The sequence below is a fragment of the Dipteris shenzhenensis genome, chromosome 27 (assembly GCF_047967505.1).
Source record: "Dipteris shenzhenensis isolate YYH24624 ecotype China chromosome 27, Dip_SZ_1.0, whole genome shotgun sequence".
Classification (NCBI taxonomy): Eukaryota; Viridiplantae; Streptophyta; class Polypodiopsida; order Gleicheniales; family Dipteridaceae; genus Dipteris; species Dipteris shenzhenensis.
Window position 1 is genome coordinate 19,661,151 of NC_141622.1, and position 15,920 is coordinate 19,677,070.

A 15,920-nucleotide genomic window follows, 5' to 3' on the forward strand; every position below is an offset into this window, starting at 1 on the left:
AGTGGAACTCCGAAGAGAAAATAGATACAACTGAATAATGAATGCCCAAAGGGCTGAATACAACTGTATGGAGGGGCTGAAACCCTTATTGCAAAACTAGAAGACTAGACTACCTAGAGGAGGTGAATCCTTACTAGATCCCTGAAGAGGCTGAGGCTACCCTGCTGGTCTGCTGCGGGGAGGCCTGACTCTTGCTGCTCTAAAGGCTTGAAGGCCTTAGGAGTGGATGAAGAATGAGGGCCAAAGGCTGCCCTTTTATAGGCCGATAGGTCAGCCAGGCCGACTTGGTCAACACCGACCGTTGACCTGGTTAGCTGGTCAACGCCGATCGTTGACCAGGTCAAGAAAAGTCAACATTAACCAAAAAGTCCACCCTGACTTTTGACCAAAATCAGCCTCAACCTCAGCTCAGTTTCAGCTCCACTTCCATCCACAGCCTCTACATCCGCAGCTGCAGCTACTGGCACTGATATACCCCTACCCATGACATCGATTGCTCCACCCTCCCCTATAGGGACTTTTGACCAAAAAGTCCGCGTTGGCTTTTGACCAAAAAGTCAACTTTACACTTTTTGACCTATGATGATGTGGCGCTAACTGCCTGTTGACTGTGTGCTGATTGCTGATTGCGTAGGGCTGCCTGAATGGTTGTACGGACGTCTACGTGGCCATTGACTTGGCTGCCTGCACTGGCACTAGCTAGCATGGCCACGGGCATGTGGATGCTCGTGACATCCCCTTCTGCTGAAACTCAAACTAGGGTACGAAAGAGGCTTCCCATCGTGCTGACGGAGGTGACTGTCTGTGGTATACCTGGATGATAAATCTTAATCCGAATGCCTGGTTCCTGAATCCGAAAATGGTTGCTGAACTCATGAAACCTGATCTGCAAGTACTGAATGCCTGGATTTGGTGTTAACTTCTGGTATGGATATTTCATGTGGGTTAATATTCCAAGATAATGCTCCCTGTGGTTTTCCTCGGAGCATATAGGTGATAGGGACGGAGGAAGACTCGGTTTGAGACAGGCATCCCGGTCTTGGTGTAACCCTGTTGCCTGCTGTAATACTATATCCTGTTGTAACACTGTATCCTGCCGTAATACTGTGTCTTGTTGGCGTCGGCCTCGAACCCCTTGAATGACTGATATCGAAGGTCAAGGTGAAACACCCTTACTCCAATCGATGAACTTGGACCCATGGCCTGGGATTTTGACATCCAAGCCTTGGTGCTGATAATCTGGTTGGACTTCGAACTGGTGCCACCATCGTGCTCCCAAGATGACGTCCGCTGCCTGAGTAGGTGCGACCCTGAGTGGTCGACTGTGTACCCACCCTAAGATCTTCACTGTGGCTGAAGCTACCTGCATGTTGCTCTCTATCTGCTGCCCTGGAAATGCACCATTCAAGGTCATTGGTTCCATTGGCGTAAGAGGCAACTAAGCCTTTTTAGCTGCTTTGGTGGAGATGATGTCCTCGGAATTGCCTAAGTCTACTACGATCAGGACCTTCTGACCACCGACCTATCCATAAAACTGGAACATATTGGGAAACTGACAAGGCTCCCCTTTCTGCTGAGCTTCAAGCTCCTGGATGACTACTGAGGTTGTCCCTGTAGTTTGTTGTTCATCAAGCTCCTCAATGACTATTGACGTTGTTGAAGCTGTTGTTGCTGAACCACTTGATGCGACTCCTGCTGTGAGAAGCTTCTGGTAATGCGAGCAATCTTTCTTATTATGACCCCGCACATGACAATGGGAGCATCGGTTCTCCTTGGCATAGAGTGCTCATGTCGTATCCAAGTACCCACCATAGCCATTGCTATCCTTCGCCATCCAGCTCTTCTTCTGCTACCCATTCCCACCATCACTTGGTGTGGAATCTTGGGACTTCTTACTATTGACTTGCTTGGATCCTTGACCCTTGTGCATGAGCTCAAAATTCTGAGCAAGCTCACACTCATAATCCTGTGGCCTGAAACTTCTGACATACCACTGGATGTCTATACGCAGCCCATAAAGAAATTTGCTCAACTTCAGACTGTCCTCCAACCGCAACTATACAAACACCTAAGTGAACTTGTTGGCATAATGATTCACCATCTCGGTGTCTCCCTAGCGTAGCTCGTAAGACTGGACTCTGGAGCCTATCCAGGTACTGCGGTGGCAAGAACCGTGATCGAAAATCTTTCACGAATTCCGTCCAACTGTAGAGAGGTGTCTCCTCGTCTACATCATAGTGGTCCTTCTGCCACTTGAGCCACCAGGCGCCTCGCCTGTGAGATGCATGGATGCTAGGATGCACCGTTCGTTGTCCTTCGTAGGCATCACTGAAAAATAACTTTCAAACTGAATCCTGATTAAGCCATGAAGTCAACACTAAGGGTTCCTGCTTACCATCGTACCGTGTGAAGTTGAGCTTCCCAGGAAAAAAAGGCTTGGCTGGAGGTGGAAGTCTCTCCTTTTCTCCCCCCTCTGGTCGAAGTAGAGAAATGAGAAGCTACCAATCCCGTTCTTCCTTCTCTTCACGAGCAGTACGTTCTCGGAGCTCCTTGGCTTCTCTAGCCTCTCAATCGCGTTTGTCTTTCGCTTCTCGAGCTTCCCAATCGCGTTCTTCTTTTGCTTCCCAAGCCTCCCGATCGTGTTCTTCTTTGGCCTCCCGAGCTAGCCTTTCACGCTCTCTGGCGGCCTGCTCACGATCTTTTCGCATCTCCTAAAGTTGGGCCATGCGGGCGAAGAGAGCCTCGGACTATTGCTGCTGCATCTGCATCATAGCCTGCAACATGGCTGTCATGGCAGACATGGAAGTATCTGCAGGATTCTGTGGTGGGGGTGGTGGTGGTGGTGGTGCTGAACCCTCACCCCCCCCTCCGGTATTGAACTGCTCACTAATGCTCGTGGTATCCTTGCCGGATCTAGTCTAGACCATAAACCAATAGAGCTGCCCCTAAATTGACCCTCCCTATCTCAAGAAAGAAAACTGGCTGCCATGGCTGTCATGGCAGACATGGAAGTATCTGCAGGATTCTGTGGTGGGGGTGGTGGTGCTGCTGCTGCTGAACCCTCACCCCCCCCTCCGGTGTTGAACTGCTCACTAATGCTCATGGTCCTTGCCGGATCTAGTGTAGACCATAAACCAATAGAGCTGCCCCTAAATTGACCCTCCCTATCTCAAGAAAGAAAACTGAAGCTCTGATACCAATGTAGCGGGAGATAGACTATCCTCACTCTCTATCCTGCCCAATACTAACTGCAACTGCATGATGATGCACTCAATACACAAAGTGAGCTGTGGATGTGAGTGAGAGAATCAGAGGGAGAGAATGCAGTGGACCTCCAAAGAGGAAATAGATACAACTGAATAATGAATGCCCAAAGGGCTGAATACAACTGTATGGAGGGGCTGAAACCCTCACTACAAAACTAGAAGACTAGACTACCCTGAGGAGGTGAATCCTCACTAGATCCCTGAAGAGGCTGAGGCTACCTTGCTGGTCTGCTGCGGGGAGGCCTGACTCTTGCTGCTCTGAAGGCTTGAAGGCCTGAGGAGTGGATTAAGAATGAGGGCCAAAGGCTGCCCTTTTATAGGCTCATAGGTCAGCCTGGCCAACTTGGTCAATGCCTACCGTTGACCTGGTTGGCTGGTCAACGCCGACCGTTGTCAACGTTGACCAAAAAGTCAACACGTTGACTTTCGACGAAAAAGTCAACTCTGCACTTTTTGACCTGCGATGACGTGGCGCTGACTGCCTGTTGACTGTGTGCTGATTGCTGATTGCGCAGGGCTGCCTGAATGGTTGTATGGATGTCTACGTGGCCGTTGACTTGGCTCCCTGCGCTAGCACTAGCTAGCATGGCCACGGGCGTGTGGATGCTCGTGACACCAGTCTGATACATTAGACGAGTGCGGCCTAAAGAAAATGCTCCAATCACAGTGTCTCCTTTGACTCCTTTGTCAAATCCATTCCACACTCTTTCATTCCAAGATACCCTTGTGCAAATATCTCCAAGTGGCTCCTCTTGATGATCCTTCTCCACCAGCTCTAAATTACCATCAGTAACTATATCCGAAGGAGATATAGCCACCTCTAGCTCAAAGAGTGTGATTCAATGACTGGAGTCTAAATGTGGATTTGAAAGAGCAAGATACCCGGGTGCGTTCTCCTAAATCTCAAAGTAATTTCTCTCTCCAGGATATGCATCCTATGTTGCAACAAGTTTTTGACCCAATGATTCAAAAGTTTCGTCTTCCTGCCTTTGTAAAGAAGAATCGCAAGGGTCAAAAGAAATTGCATATTATTGATGGCACCACTACTTCGCTCAAGGGTTTTCTGGTACAACAAGGGATTACGTTAGAGGGTATTATCTTATGTCGCCACATGTTGGCATGTAATTTTGTATTCTCCTCCTTTCCCTTTTGCTACTTTTTTCTTGATGTCCTGTCTTTTTTGGTAGGTGTGCTTTGTTTATTTTTGTACTTCACGGTGGGTTTTTACCTTCTTTGAGGTTTCCCATGCAGTAATATTTAGTATTACCCCCAAAAAAAAGTGTGCGCGCAACAATTTGTTTAACAACTTGTATGTACATACTACATCTACACCATGTAGTGGATCACATTGACCCATATTGCAGCATGTGTATAATAACACCCACAGAGCAGTAAAATGTGTTATGTACACAACCAAGTCAAATGGGTTTAGAGGGGCCAAAACAGCCAAATAGCGAGTGAGATAACAAGTGAAAATTTTCACACCTTTTTGCAATGGAAGTGCCTAGTTTGATAAATTTAAGCAGCCCTCCAAGAGGGTAGCTTGGGCTCACCGATTCATACCTGTGTGAAAACCAATGACAGGATTACATTCAAAAGAACAATTAAATATATCAACTGAATATAGTTATAACCATGTACAGCCTTTAAATTGCTTGTGGGCAAAACTCTCATTTATTGACATGGAGAGCAAACTAAGACTAACACCTTTTTACCCGTCTACCACTCTTTACTTCCCATCTTTTGTTAGCAATTAACATGAAACCCTTCAAAGCAAATATTAATAACAAAAAAGTCTCATCACACCTTTAAAATCAAAGGTTCTATGCATTTTGGAATTTTATGCGCAACCCAAAACTCTACAGCTGTAAGGGTTTTGTGACAGTGATTTGGGCAGGTAGCAAAGGCAGAAAATCTAGTATAAGCTACACTTTTTCACACTAGGTATTTCATGGGTGAGCAAGAAGCAAAACACTTTTGCTCTTTCTTCCACTGAGACTGAGTACATGGCAACCAATGCAGTAGTAGGTGAAGTTCAAAGTTTACTTTGTGATCTTGGCATAACACAAGAGGGTCTAGTCCCTATTGGTTGTCACAATCACTCATGCATTGCTTTGGCCAAAATTCCTATGGATCATTCCAGGACTTGGCACATAGTTATTAGATATAAGATACATGTGCCTCCGGTGGTGGACCACCATTCATTATCCATTTGCAAGTCTTCATTGCTTTCAGCTTACCATCTCCTCTCTTGTTATCCAGCTTCCTTCCATCCCGCACCCAGTCTAGAAGAATATAACAAGAAATTTTGGGAAGCCCTGTTGCTAGTTAGTTCCTATCGGCATGTTCCATTGTCTGAGCAAGTAGAGAAATATTGATGTGGATTGCGAAGGAAATCTGAGACTTTTCCACTAAGTCCAATAGCCTTTACTTAAGCCTTCACTCCCTAGGGCAGGCCAACAATGTTTAACACTGATATGTCAAAATGTACAAGAAACAATATCAATCACCAAGCGGATGTACGTTTAAAGCTTTGCGAAAAGCGTGAGAGTTTGGACTAGGCAAGGGTTTGGTGAAAAGATCTGCCACATTTTGATGTGTAGAAAAAAATACTAAGCCGATCTCCCCTGCATGTAGCCGCTCATTGATGTAATGATCATCTATCTCTATGTGTCTCGTACATGCAAGAAACACAAGATTCCATGCCACGAAAATGGTGCTCCAATTGCCAGTGAGAATTGGAGTGGGCTCCTCCAATCATGCATGTACATCTCCCAACAAGCCTCTCAATTAGACACATTCCTTGAGGCTGTGAAAGCTGCCCTGTACTCACACGATGTGGTAGCAACCTGCAATTGCTTCTTGCTCAACTAAGAAAGCATGAGTAACCAAGAAAGGAAAATCACCACCACTTGACTACTTGGTGCGAAAGGTCAACAGTCCAATCTGAATCGTTGTAAGCATGTAAATACAAGTTACCTCACCTAGGACGAAGCAAACCAAGAGATCGAGTACCTTGCAAGTGTGTGAAAACGCACTTCAAAGCATACCCATATGAAGTATTTGGGCTATGCATAAATCTACTCAATTGGAATACTGCATACCAAATGTCCTGCCATGTATTACACCGGTAAACTAGGCATCCCACAGCCTAGCTATAAATGATGGCATGAAATGGCTCACTCACATCATGCATGGAGGATAACTTAAGCCCTACCTCCATAGGACTTGAAATGGGCTTGCAATTCTAGAATTTGAACTGTTCAAATGGTTTCCCAATATACTTGGACTGCAACAAACCAATGCCTTTGTCATCTTGCACAAATTAAATGCCTGATATTTTTGCAGCATTAGTACCCGTGAGAAGCATGTCATTGACATACAAAACAATAATCTGTAAATCAGCCCCTTCTTTCTTGACATAGAGGGTGCTTTCATTTGGACTGTTCTGCATACCCTGGCTCATCAAAAAGGCATCAATCTCTGTGTACCACGCTCTAGGAGCCTAGTTCAAGCCATACAAGCAAAACTTGTCTTCCTTGCTAAGTACAACAAAACCAATTGTTTGAGACACAGAAATGTCCTCCAAGAGGTCCCCATTCAAAAATGCAGTCTTTATGTCCAACTGACGGATATTCCATTGTAACATGCAACGGTAATCTTATCGTGTAATTCACAACAAGACCCTCTTTAAACCTTTAGCAAGGAATTAGCGTTGTACACCATAGAGAAAGAAAGGAGATGAGGGTAGAGAGAGAGTAGAGTCAACAGATTGGGTTGTTGTACCCACTGAGGGCCCCCTCCCCCAATCAGGGGAGAATTTGCTTTATTCTTGGAGAACTGAGAAATAAAACCTTGGAACTCCTTCTAAACCTTGGAACCTCCTTCTAACCCTAAGACCTCTTCTAAACTCTGGAACCTCCTTCTAAACTCTAGAACCTCCTTCTAACCCTTAAACTCCTCCTAAACCACCCTGCAACCTCCAATGAAGATGAAAGTCTTCATTACCTCAATCATGATGACACACATTCCTTTTTACACATGCATGCACTATGTTTGCTTACCACACTTAAGCCTATGTCTCTCAATGAAACACGACTTGAGGTCCTAAGCTACACGCTCTTTGAGAGAACACGGAAAACGTGCTTCTGAAGAGCTCACTGTGCACACATATAGCAGACCCAAAGAGCTGAGAGGCAACGCTGACCAATACCGAGACCTTGATGCTGTCCACACTGACGATGTAGGACGCTTCTGCAAGGCAAGGGAGAGGCTTGTGCTATCCACCGGAATGTAAGGTTACTGCGTGAGTGAGAGAGTGAAAGCTACAAATGATAGATCCTATAAGAGAGCTGAGAGATGACAGAAATAAAGAGCTGAGAATGAGCTGTGTAAACTGTAAGAGATAACTGAAAAGAGCTGCTGAAACACACCCCAAACCTTACTCGTCTGATGCGCTACCTGAACACCTTCCCAGAGGGCTGAACTGATGCCAAAGGCTGAGGCTGGTCAGAGGGCCATTGGGGGTGAGTGTCAAGCTGTTCAGAGGGGGCTGAGGAGGAGCTGTAGGAGGCTGAAGTGCTTGGAGAACTGAATGAGGAAAGAGGGCCTGGAGGCCCCCTATTTATAGGGCTTTTGCAGCTGGTTGGCTGGTCCCTTGGCCCTGTAAAGGCCGCCCTAGGCCCCATAAAGGCCAGCCCTAGGCCCCATAAAGGCAGCAATAGGCCCCATAAATGGCAGCCCTAGGTCCCATAAATGGCAGCCTAGGGAGGGGGGTGCAAGGTAGCCTATAAAGGCAGCCCTTCCCCTGCCATTCTCTTCACTTGTTCCAGCCTTGAGGGGGCCCAAAAGGGCTCCTATAATAGGCTGGACCTAGACCTATCCCTAAACCTAAGACGGAAACACTACCCTATGGTTCTCCAGTGGGTACTAGTGAACAAGGACTGATCTTCCGACCTTACCTAAGGCTGAGAGATTGACTTACGTGGCTTGTGCCTGACTGTCCCTGGACAAGGGCTCACAAAGGGGTCACAGCATACGACAAAATCTCCTATTAGGGAACTATTACGCACTTCTCAATGTAGCCAGTGTGTCACTTTGCACCCAAGTGCAGTGGCAATCACACACATAATGGTAGTCATCCGAGAAGTGGAAGCAATGGATCGTCACTATCTATGGCCTTCTTCTGCGCATTAGCCATTTGCAACAAGGCGGTCTTTGTACACATGCATCCGATCTATGTCACACCTTACTTTCTTGCCCACAATCAAGTCCACCAAATCCTAATGTAGTTTTTCTGAAGGGAGTCAATCTCCACTTGCATAGCTTGCATCCAATGCACATTATCGCATGCATCATCAAAACAATCAGGGTCATCCATTTCCAGCAAGTTACCGGCCCAAGCTGAGTCGCAACAATTGGCATCCTCAGCATCTCTAGTGTGTCACGACAATTGGAATCCTCAGCATCTCTAATGTCACCACGTGTGTAGGCTAGGAGAGGTGCAGAGAGTTTACTCCCCTAGGAGTTACGGAGAAGCCAACAAGGGATTATCTTAGCTTCCTGCAATGCTGTACTTCCTCGTGCCATCGCATCCTCAACTTTCTTGCTGAATGACAGAACCAACCACAGGCTGAACTGAGGCAATATCATCTTGTGAAACCCGCTGTAAATTCTGATTTTCAACGAGCATCTTAGCACCAACACCTTTATCTCAAGAGCAAACTTTGAAAGAACTTTCTCTATGACATTTAATAGGCATGAACCCTTGGAACAAAAATTGATGCCTTTTACGAAAAGATTCCTTAAACAAGCTATCTCAAGAACAAACTTCACAACTTAGTTCTCTATGACTTTTAATAGGCATGAATCCTTGGAAGACGAACAAAATTGGTGCCTTTTAAAAAAAGATTCCCTAGATTAGCGTTAGGAAGAATTGAATATCAGCATATCAGCAGTCAATGTGTCCTAAAGAATCTTCAACAAACGAAGCAAACTACTTATCACTATAACAACAAAGGCTTGACTTTGTAAGATCTATAGGGTTGACTTTGCAATGTCCTTAAAAATCAATGACTTTGTGTCCAACCAAACCTTTTCTCTACCTTTCAAGCGATCACAATATGATTCCAGATTCCTCTAAGCATTGAGAAGCGCACTCGTATCTTAGGCGACCTCATATAGAATTATTATATCTTGTCATAAGATCAAGGGAATAACTATAGTAATCATAAGCTCCAATAGGAGAGCTGCCAAGGCCATTCATTTCAGAAGCATCACCGACAATGGTTTCAATTGAGAGCAATGTAAAATACTTTTTGGAAGATCTGAATTTGTACAATTGGATAAGATGTTTAAGCAAATAACCCAATAATGAACTTATTAGCAATAATAAACATTAGCAAGCCACTCAATGATAAACTTATAGTGGGTAGATTTCCTTTGCTATTCATAAGGTTTGTCTAGTTGAGGATTAATCTGTTTCTGCCTGAGCTTGCCTTTATCTCCTTCATTGTTGCCACATTATTGCCTCTTTTACCCATATATAAAAGAGCGATGCTTTAAAAGCCTTAGATTAGGGGTCATCTCGTCGGACCGTGTATTAACCTACCATAAGTTAACAAGGATCATGCATCAAACTTGATAATGCTGCTTTTTCCCAATTCAAACTTGAACTATCGTACATCTATCCAAATGCTCTTTGTTGTGCATTGTCACGTGATGCGCACAAACCAGTCCATGCTCAATTATGAGGTCAAAACAACCAATAGCTTTTAAACATGATTCAAATAATGAAGACATTGCAGCTTAAGCATCATAAAATTATTAGAAGGGTAGCTTCATCATAAAATTCTTACACGTTTCTTGTTGACATGCGTTTGACAAGTCATTCATACTAGCTGGCGCCATGCTCAAGTCAAAACAACCAAGAAACTTTTAACATAATGGTTCTCCTTATGCATCAAATAAGGAGATGGGAATGATAGCTTTGTCTCCGGGGTCTAAAATTATGCTTTGAAACACTTGAATGCAGTAGGACCATCTGAAAATCAATGTTAAGATTATGCCTTGAAGCACTTGAATGTACCAGGGTCCAGGACCATCTGAAAATCAGCAATATTCAATGTTCATGCACTTGGACACGTAGGAGCTCTAAAGATGCGTTTACTATGCGGGTGAAAAACTGACTAAATCCTATCTACTCTAGAACCAGAATAACTTCTGGCCAAGCTCGTTCTTACGCCTTATAGTTCGTGCCACTGTCGCATTCACTCACTGTGCTACTTACTACGTTTCACAACGCGTCCGAGTAAATAAAGCAGGCTAAGAGCTCGAAGACAAAAAGATTAGCGACGATTTCCGGCAAATCACCTCCGAGAAAAAACCGCAAATAAATAAGCATGTTATATTTCTGGTCTAAAAGGACGTTTGAGATCATGTTACACAAAAAGCATTATATTCACAACCTCTCAAATGCGCCATTTGTCCCATATCAATAATGTATTTCGCAGAAACAGACTGGAATTGAGATGAAGCAATGCTGATGCTACGAATTACCAAAACTGAACGCAGGAAGTGGGCAGTCGTGAGGAACCAAATCTACTACAAGCTTAGCTAAGCTTTCTGCATGAAACTGGAAACTTACTTGGTGGAAAGAGGTTGATGATAGTTGGCAAATACCGTAGATGCACTAGTCCTGGAGAGCACCACCATGCTCATCTTGCCTGAAAGAGCTCTGCCTAGCAACTGAGTGTTCTTCGTCGATAACGTTAAGTGGATAAAGACGCTTACTCTAAGAAATTTCACCCTAATTTAACGGCCCCTAACTTTCACTTCATTTTCATTAAGGCACCGTTCATCTCGGGCTTTCATTCAGCCTAGCTCCCTTCAATTGTGATGCTTCACCCATGAAAATGGCTATAGTAGCACCGACAGTGAAAGATGGGAACATATAACCATGGATTTTGTGTCGGGATTTCCAAAGACAAGGACACAAAATGAGCAAACCTTACCATTGCAGATAGACTCAAAACCTTACCATTGTAGATAGACTTAGTAAACATGCCCATTTTATCCCATGTAAGAAGAACATCAGTGGCATAGAAACCGCTAAGTTATACATTAAAGAAATCTTTAGATTACATGCATTACCTAGATCCATCACATCAGACAATGATCCCAAGTTCCAAAGCCAATTTTGAAAAGCTCTTTTTAAGAACTTAGGAACTAAATTGCAATTCTCCACTACATATCACCCATCGACTGATGGGACAAAGTGAAATAGCTAACCAAGCTATTATCCAGTTGTTACGTAGTTATGTCCATGACAATCCTACCCTATGGGAATTATATGTACCTCTATTAGAGTTTGCATACAACAACTCAACCCATTCTGCTACCCGCAAGGCACTGTTTGAGATCATCTATGGCCAAGTCCTTCCCACACCCATTGCACATTTAGGAGAGAGGATTTTGGCTGATCAGTTTGCTGAAGATGTGCAAGAAGTACTTACACAAGTTAGATCACATATTCAGCGAGCTCAAGAAGTCTACAAGAAGGCTAGAAATAAGATGCGAAAAGATGTACAGTATGAGAAAGGAGATAGGGTTCTTTTAAAGATCGACAAAAGGCGTATAAAGACAATTCGAGGAAATACCAAGTTTGTAAAGCTAGTAGTGAAGTATTATGGACCCTTCCAGGTTTCAGAGATTATACATCCAGAGGGAACTCCAACATCATACAGGTTTACATTGCCTACTAGCTGGAGTATGAAGAATTGTTAACATCTTGAAGCCATTTAAAGGTGAACCATCAATGAGGCCTATTGAAGAAGAGGAACCAAAAGTCGAAGAGACGGTAGAATTACTTGTTCCGGAATGTAAACTATTTCATGAGGTCAGGAGTTCAAGGAATAGCTATAGATTTTTTATATTTGGTAAAGTTTAAAGGATATCCTATGGAAGATGGTCAATGGTTCGGTGAAGATCACTTGAAGGATTACCCTACACTTGTTGAAGATTATTTGAAGGCACACAGAAGAGGACATCTGCTTCCCTAAGCAAGAGGGCATGTCATGGCATGATTATTGTATTAGATCCTAGTGGATCATTCTAGGGAATCTGGCGATTACCCTATGGTTGTAACATTGTAAATTGGCCAATTGGATATAATAAAGCATGCACATATGCATTATGTCCTAGGATGGCTAGGAAACGGTAGTATTTGCATGGGTATTGCATTAGTCAATGGTAGGCATAAAAGAGTCTAGGCTAAGGTAGAATAATGGGATATGCCCAAAAGGCATGAGGGGTTGTACCCTCTCACATCATTCATGTTGTGTGGTATGAGCATTTGCATGCATATGGATTTGTGGCTTGCAATGAGCATGTAGGAAGAGTCTAGCAAAAATACACTCACATGGGCACTCCTTCCACCCCATTTAGAGGGACAATGCTGCTCAATTTCTGCATCATTATCCACAACACATGAGCATCCAGCATGGAAGTTTGTGACAGTAAACCAAAAACAGGAATAAGGAGATAGGGAGCAAAAGAAGCTAACAAAGACATAAGCAAGGTTCATGACATGCTGACAGAACTAGTGGTGACCTTAGGGAAAGGTCGGTCAAAAAGAAAGAAACTAGGACCTCTGGGGAGGAGGAAGGACAAGGTTGAGGTGGGCTCAAGTAGTGATCCAAGGATAATAGGAACACGAACTACAGAAAATATAAGCCGCAATTGCCAAACAAATACACTGAAGACTGGAGTCTTTAGCTGCTGTAAAGAAATGGATCAGGGAGATGGAAGATTACTTGGAGATGGTGGAGGTACCTGCATGATACCAGTCATCAAGCAATTGTACCTGCATGATACCAGTCATCAAGAGAGGCCTACAATTGGTTTCTAGCCGAGGAGGCTCACGATGAGATAAGAAATTGGAAAGAACTAAAGACAAGAATGAAGGCATATTTCATCTCTCAGAATGAAGTGTTCAAGATTCGTGATGACGAGTGGGGAGGCCTTTGTCATAATAATGGGAAGCTTCATGAATATGTGAATCGTTACAACCAAGTAATGATCCAAGCCAATGACATGATGAGGGTAGACAAACTACATGGATTCTTGTATGGTTTGCAAAATTGGATGCGGTGCAAGATACAAAAACAAGAACCTGAAAAATATGCAGTAGCCTTGAAGATGGTTGAGAGGATAATTGATCTGGAGGACAAGAAAGCCTTCACAAAGACTAATAGTGTGGGTGGCTCGTGGATGAGCAGATCTGCTCCTAAGCCAGAAGGTAGGACATGGTGTCGCGTCAAATACCAGTGTGACCAACTCTAGTGGAGCAATGGTGTCCCCCCAGAACCTAATGAGAGGTGCCTTCGTTGGGAGAGGGGGCTTTGTAGGCAAAGGTGTCAGCTCATCCGGCACTAGACAGGCCCCAATAGGGGGTTACTTTGAATGTGGGAAAATATCACTATGTGAAAGACTGCCCAGAGCGTGGTAGATTTTCAGAGGCCCTGCATTGCATTGGCCTAGGCTGAGGAAGTCAGGGATCATAAGACGACATGGGAGGGGGAGTACAAATCACGGAGATTGAGAAGAGGGACCCATCACAAATGGAGGAAAAGTCTAGGATAGGGGCATGTAGGGTAACTGTGAGGTGCATGGCTACCATAGTGGCAATAAGATTCCCCAACATCTATGTCGACAGACAAATGAATGACATCCCTCAAAGGGTGATGATTGACTGGAGACCACGCACAACATGATCATCGTAGAAACAATTAAGCGCCTAGAAATTACGATGACCGATCTGACAGATATACAAGTGGCATTTGGGAAAGGAAAGCAAGATTATGTTAAAGAAGCATGGAATGTCCCATGCTAGATTGGGGAATGGAAAGCGAGGATAGACTTCCTGGTAGTCCCCATGGATTCATATGAGGCAATTTATGAAATTGAATGGTGGGACAAGTACGTTATTGCAATCATGGTGGATAAGGGAGTATGTTATTGCAATTTACGGAATTAAATGGTGGGACAAGTATGTTATCTTAATCATGGTGGATAACGGAGTGGATTAGACATGTAGGGACGTGGAGTCCAAGTGAGGTGTGTCAGATTGAGTGTATCACCAAAGGATGCTAGACGTGGAGTCCAAGTGAAGTGCGTCAAATCGGGTGTATCACCAAAGGATGCTAGAAGTTTGCTCAATGATGGGAAGAAGCCAGTGGTGGCTCAAAACTTAGCTACCCAAGCAATAAGTAAGATGCCTGACAAGCTGAAGTGCAAAACAACTGAACAAGGAAGTGAAACGAAGGGCATAAGTGCACTTATTGATGATGTGCACGGTGGATGCTTACCACGGCAAAGGTAGTGTTGTTGCAATGCATCTAGGGCCAATCAACGGATGAGTCTCAAGAAATTCAATCGATTGGATGTGATCCTGGAGGAATTTGGCGACATGATGCCAAAAGAGCTTCCAACCAAAAGGATTACCGCCATCGTGGAGACATGTCAACCACAAGATTGAGTTTTCCCAGATAGCATGCCCCCAACAAAGGTGCATACCAAATGAATGATGAACAACTAAATGAGTTGAAGAGGCAATTGAACGAGCTAGTTGAGAGAGGATTCATAAAACCAAGTAAATTGCCATATGGGGCTCCAGTCTTGTTTGTGACAAAGAAGGATGGAACTTCCAGATCATGTGTTGATTACAGAATTCTCAACAAAATAACAATTAAGAACAAGTATCCAATGCCACTATTCGATGACTTGATGGATCAACTAGCCAAGGCTAAGCACTTTAGTCATATCGACCTGAGATCTGGGTATCACCAGATAAGGATTGCATATGAAGATGTGGAGAAGACGGCTTTCAAGACTAGGTATGCGAGCTACTATGAGTCCTTTTGGCTTACCAATGCTCCGACCACATTATGTACCATGATGAATGACATTTAAAGGGAGTACCTGGATTACGTCGTCATTGAGCTGCCACAGGACATGACACCAAAATTCAATCATCAGTTCTATGGGCCCAAGGGGAGACCCCAGGTGGCAATTATTTAGGGTGAAGCCTGGGGGGGTTATTGGCTGAATTTGAGGGGCATACAGCCTCATCCAGACTTCCCACAACTAAGAGAAGGGTGCAGTACCTCACACATAGGGCTAGACACCCATAAATTGGGGTGTATCAAACATTACTCTCAAGGAGAAACTTTGATAGTAGTCTTATTGGGACAACATAACCCCATATAATGAAAGCCACAGCATGGGGCAACCATGTACATCTATTGCCACAAGTATTTTGGATTAGTTGGAAATTGCCTTGAGAGTGGGCTAAGATTGGGAGATGCAAAGGATAAAATAAAAGTCCCTATAAGGTCAATGATCAAGATCATGTATTACAAGAAAGACCTTGTTTTTCAAAGATGTAGTCACTTGTTATTAAATATGTGAGATTTTCTCGAGGTTAGGTCAATTATTGCCAAAAGATCATAGAAACATCCCAAAATGGGCTCTTACTTCATAAGACCATTAAAATTGGTAGCTCCTCACAATTAAAAACAACTATATATTTTTTAGATTGGCTAAAACTGCATTTTTAATGCCACAATGTAGTGCTCATGTCCCACACTAAGGTGA

General features: G+C 43.9%; 1 protein-coding gene across 1 annotated transcript in view; it reads right to left on the minus strand.

Moving 5' to 3' along the window:
- The window catches only part of LOC147883994 (uncharacterized), an 87,426-nt gene extending 76,243 nt beyond the window's left edge, over positions 1-11,183 (minus strand). The window contains exons 1-2 of the mRNA XM_087399034.1: positions 10,912-11,183; positions 4,752-4,829 (exon numbers count right to left, since the gene is read on the minus strand). Of these exons, the coding sequence (XP_087255160.1) occupies positions 4,752-4,829; positions 10,912-10,985 (152 nt within the window). The 5' untranslated portion in view covers positions 10,986-11,183. The remainder of the gene's footprint in view (positions 1-4,751; positions 4,830-10,911) is intronic.
- Between the last annotated feature and the right edge of the window lie 4,737 nt (positions 11,184-15,920).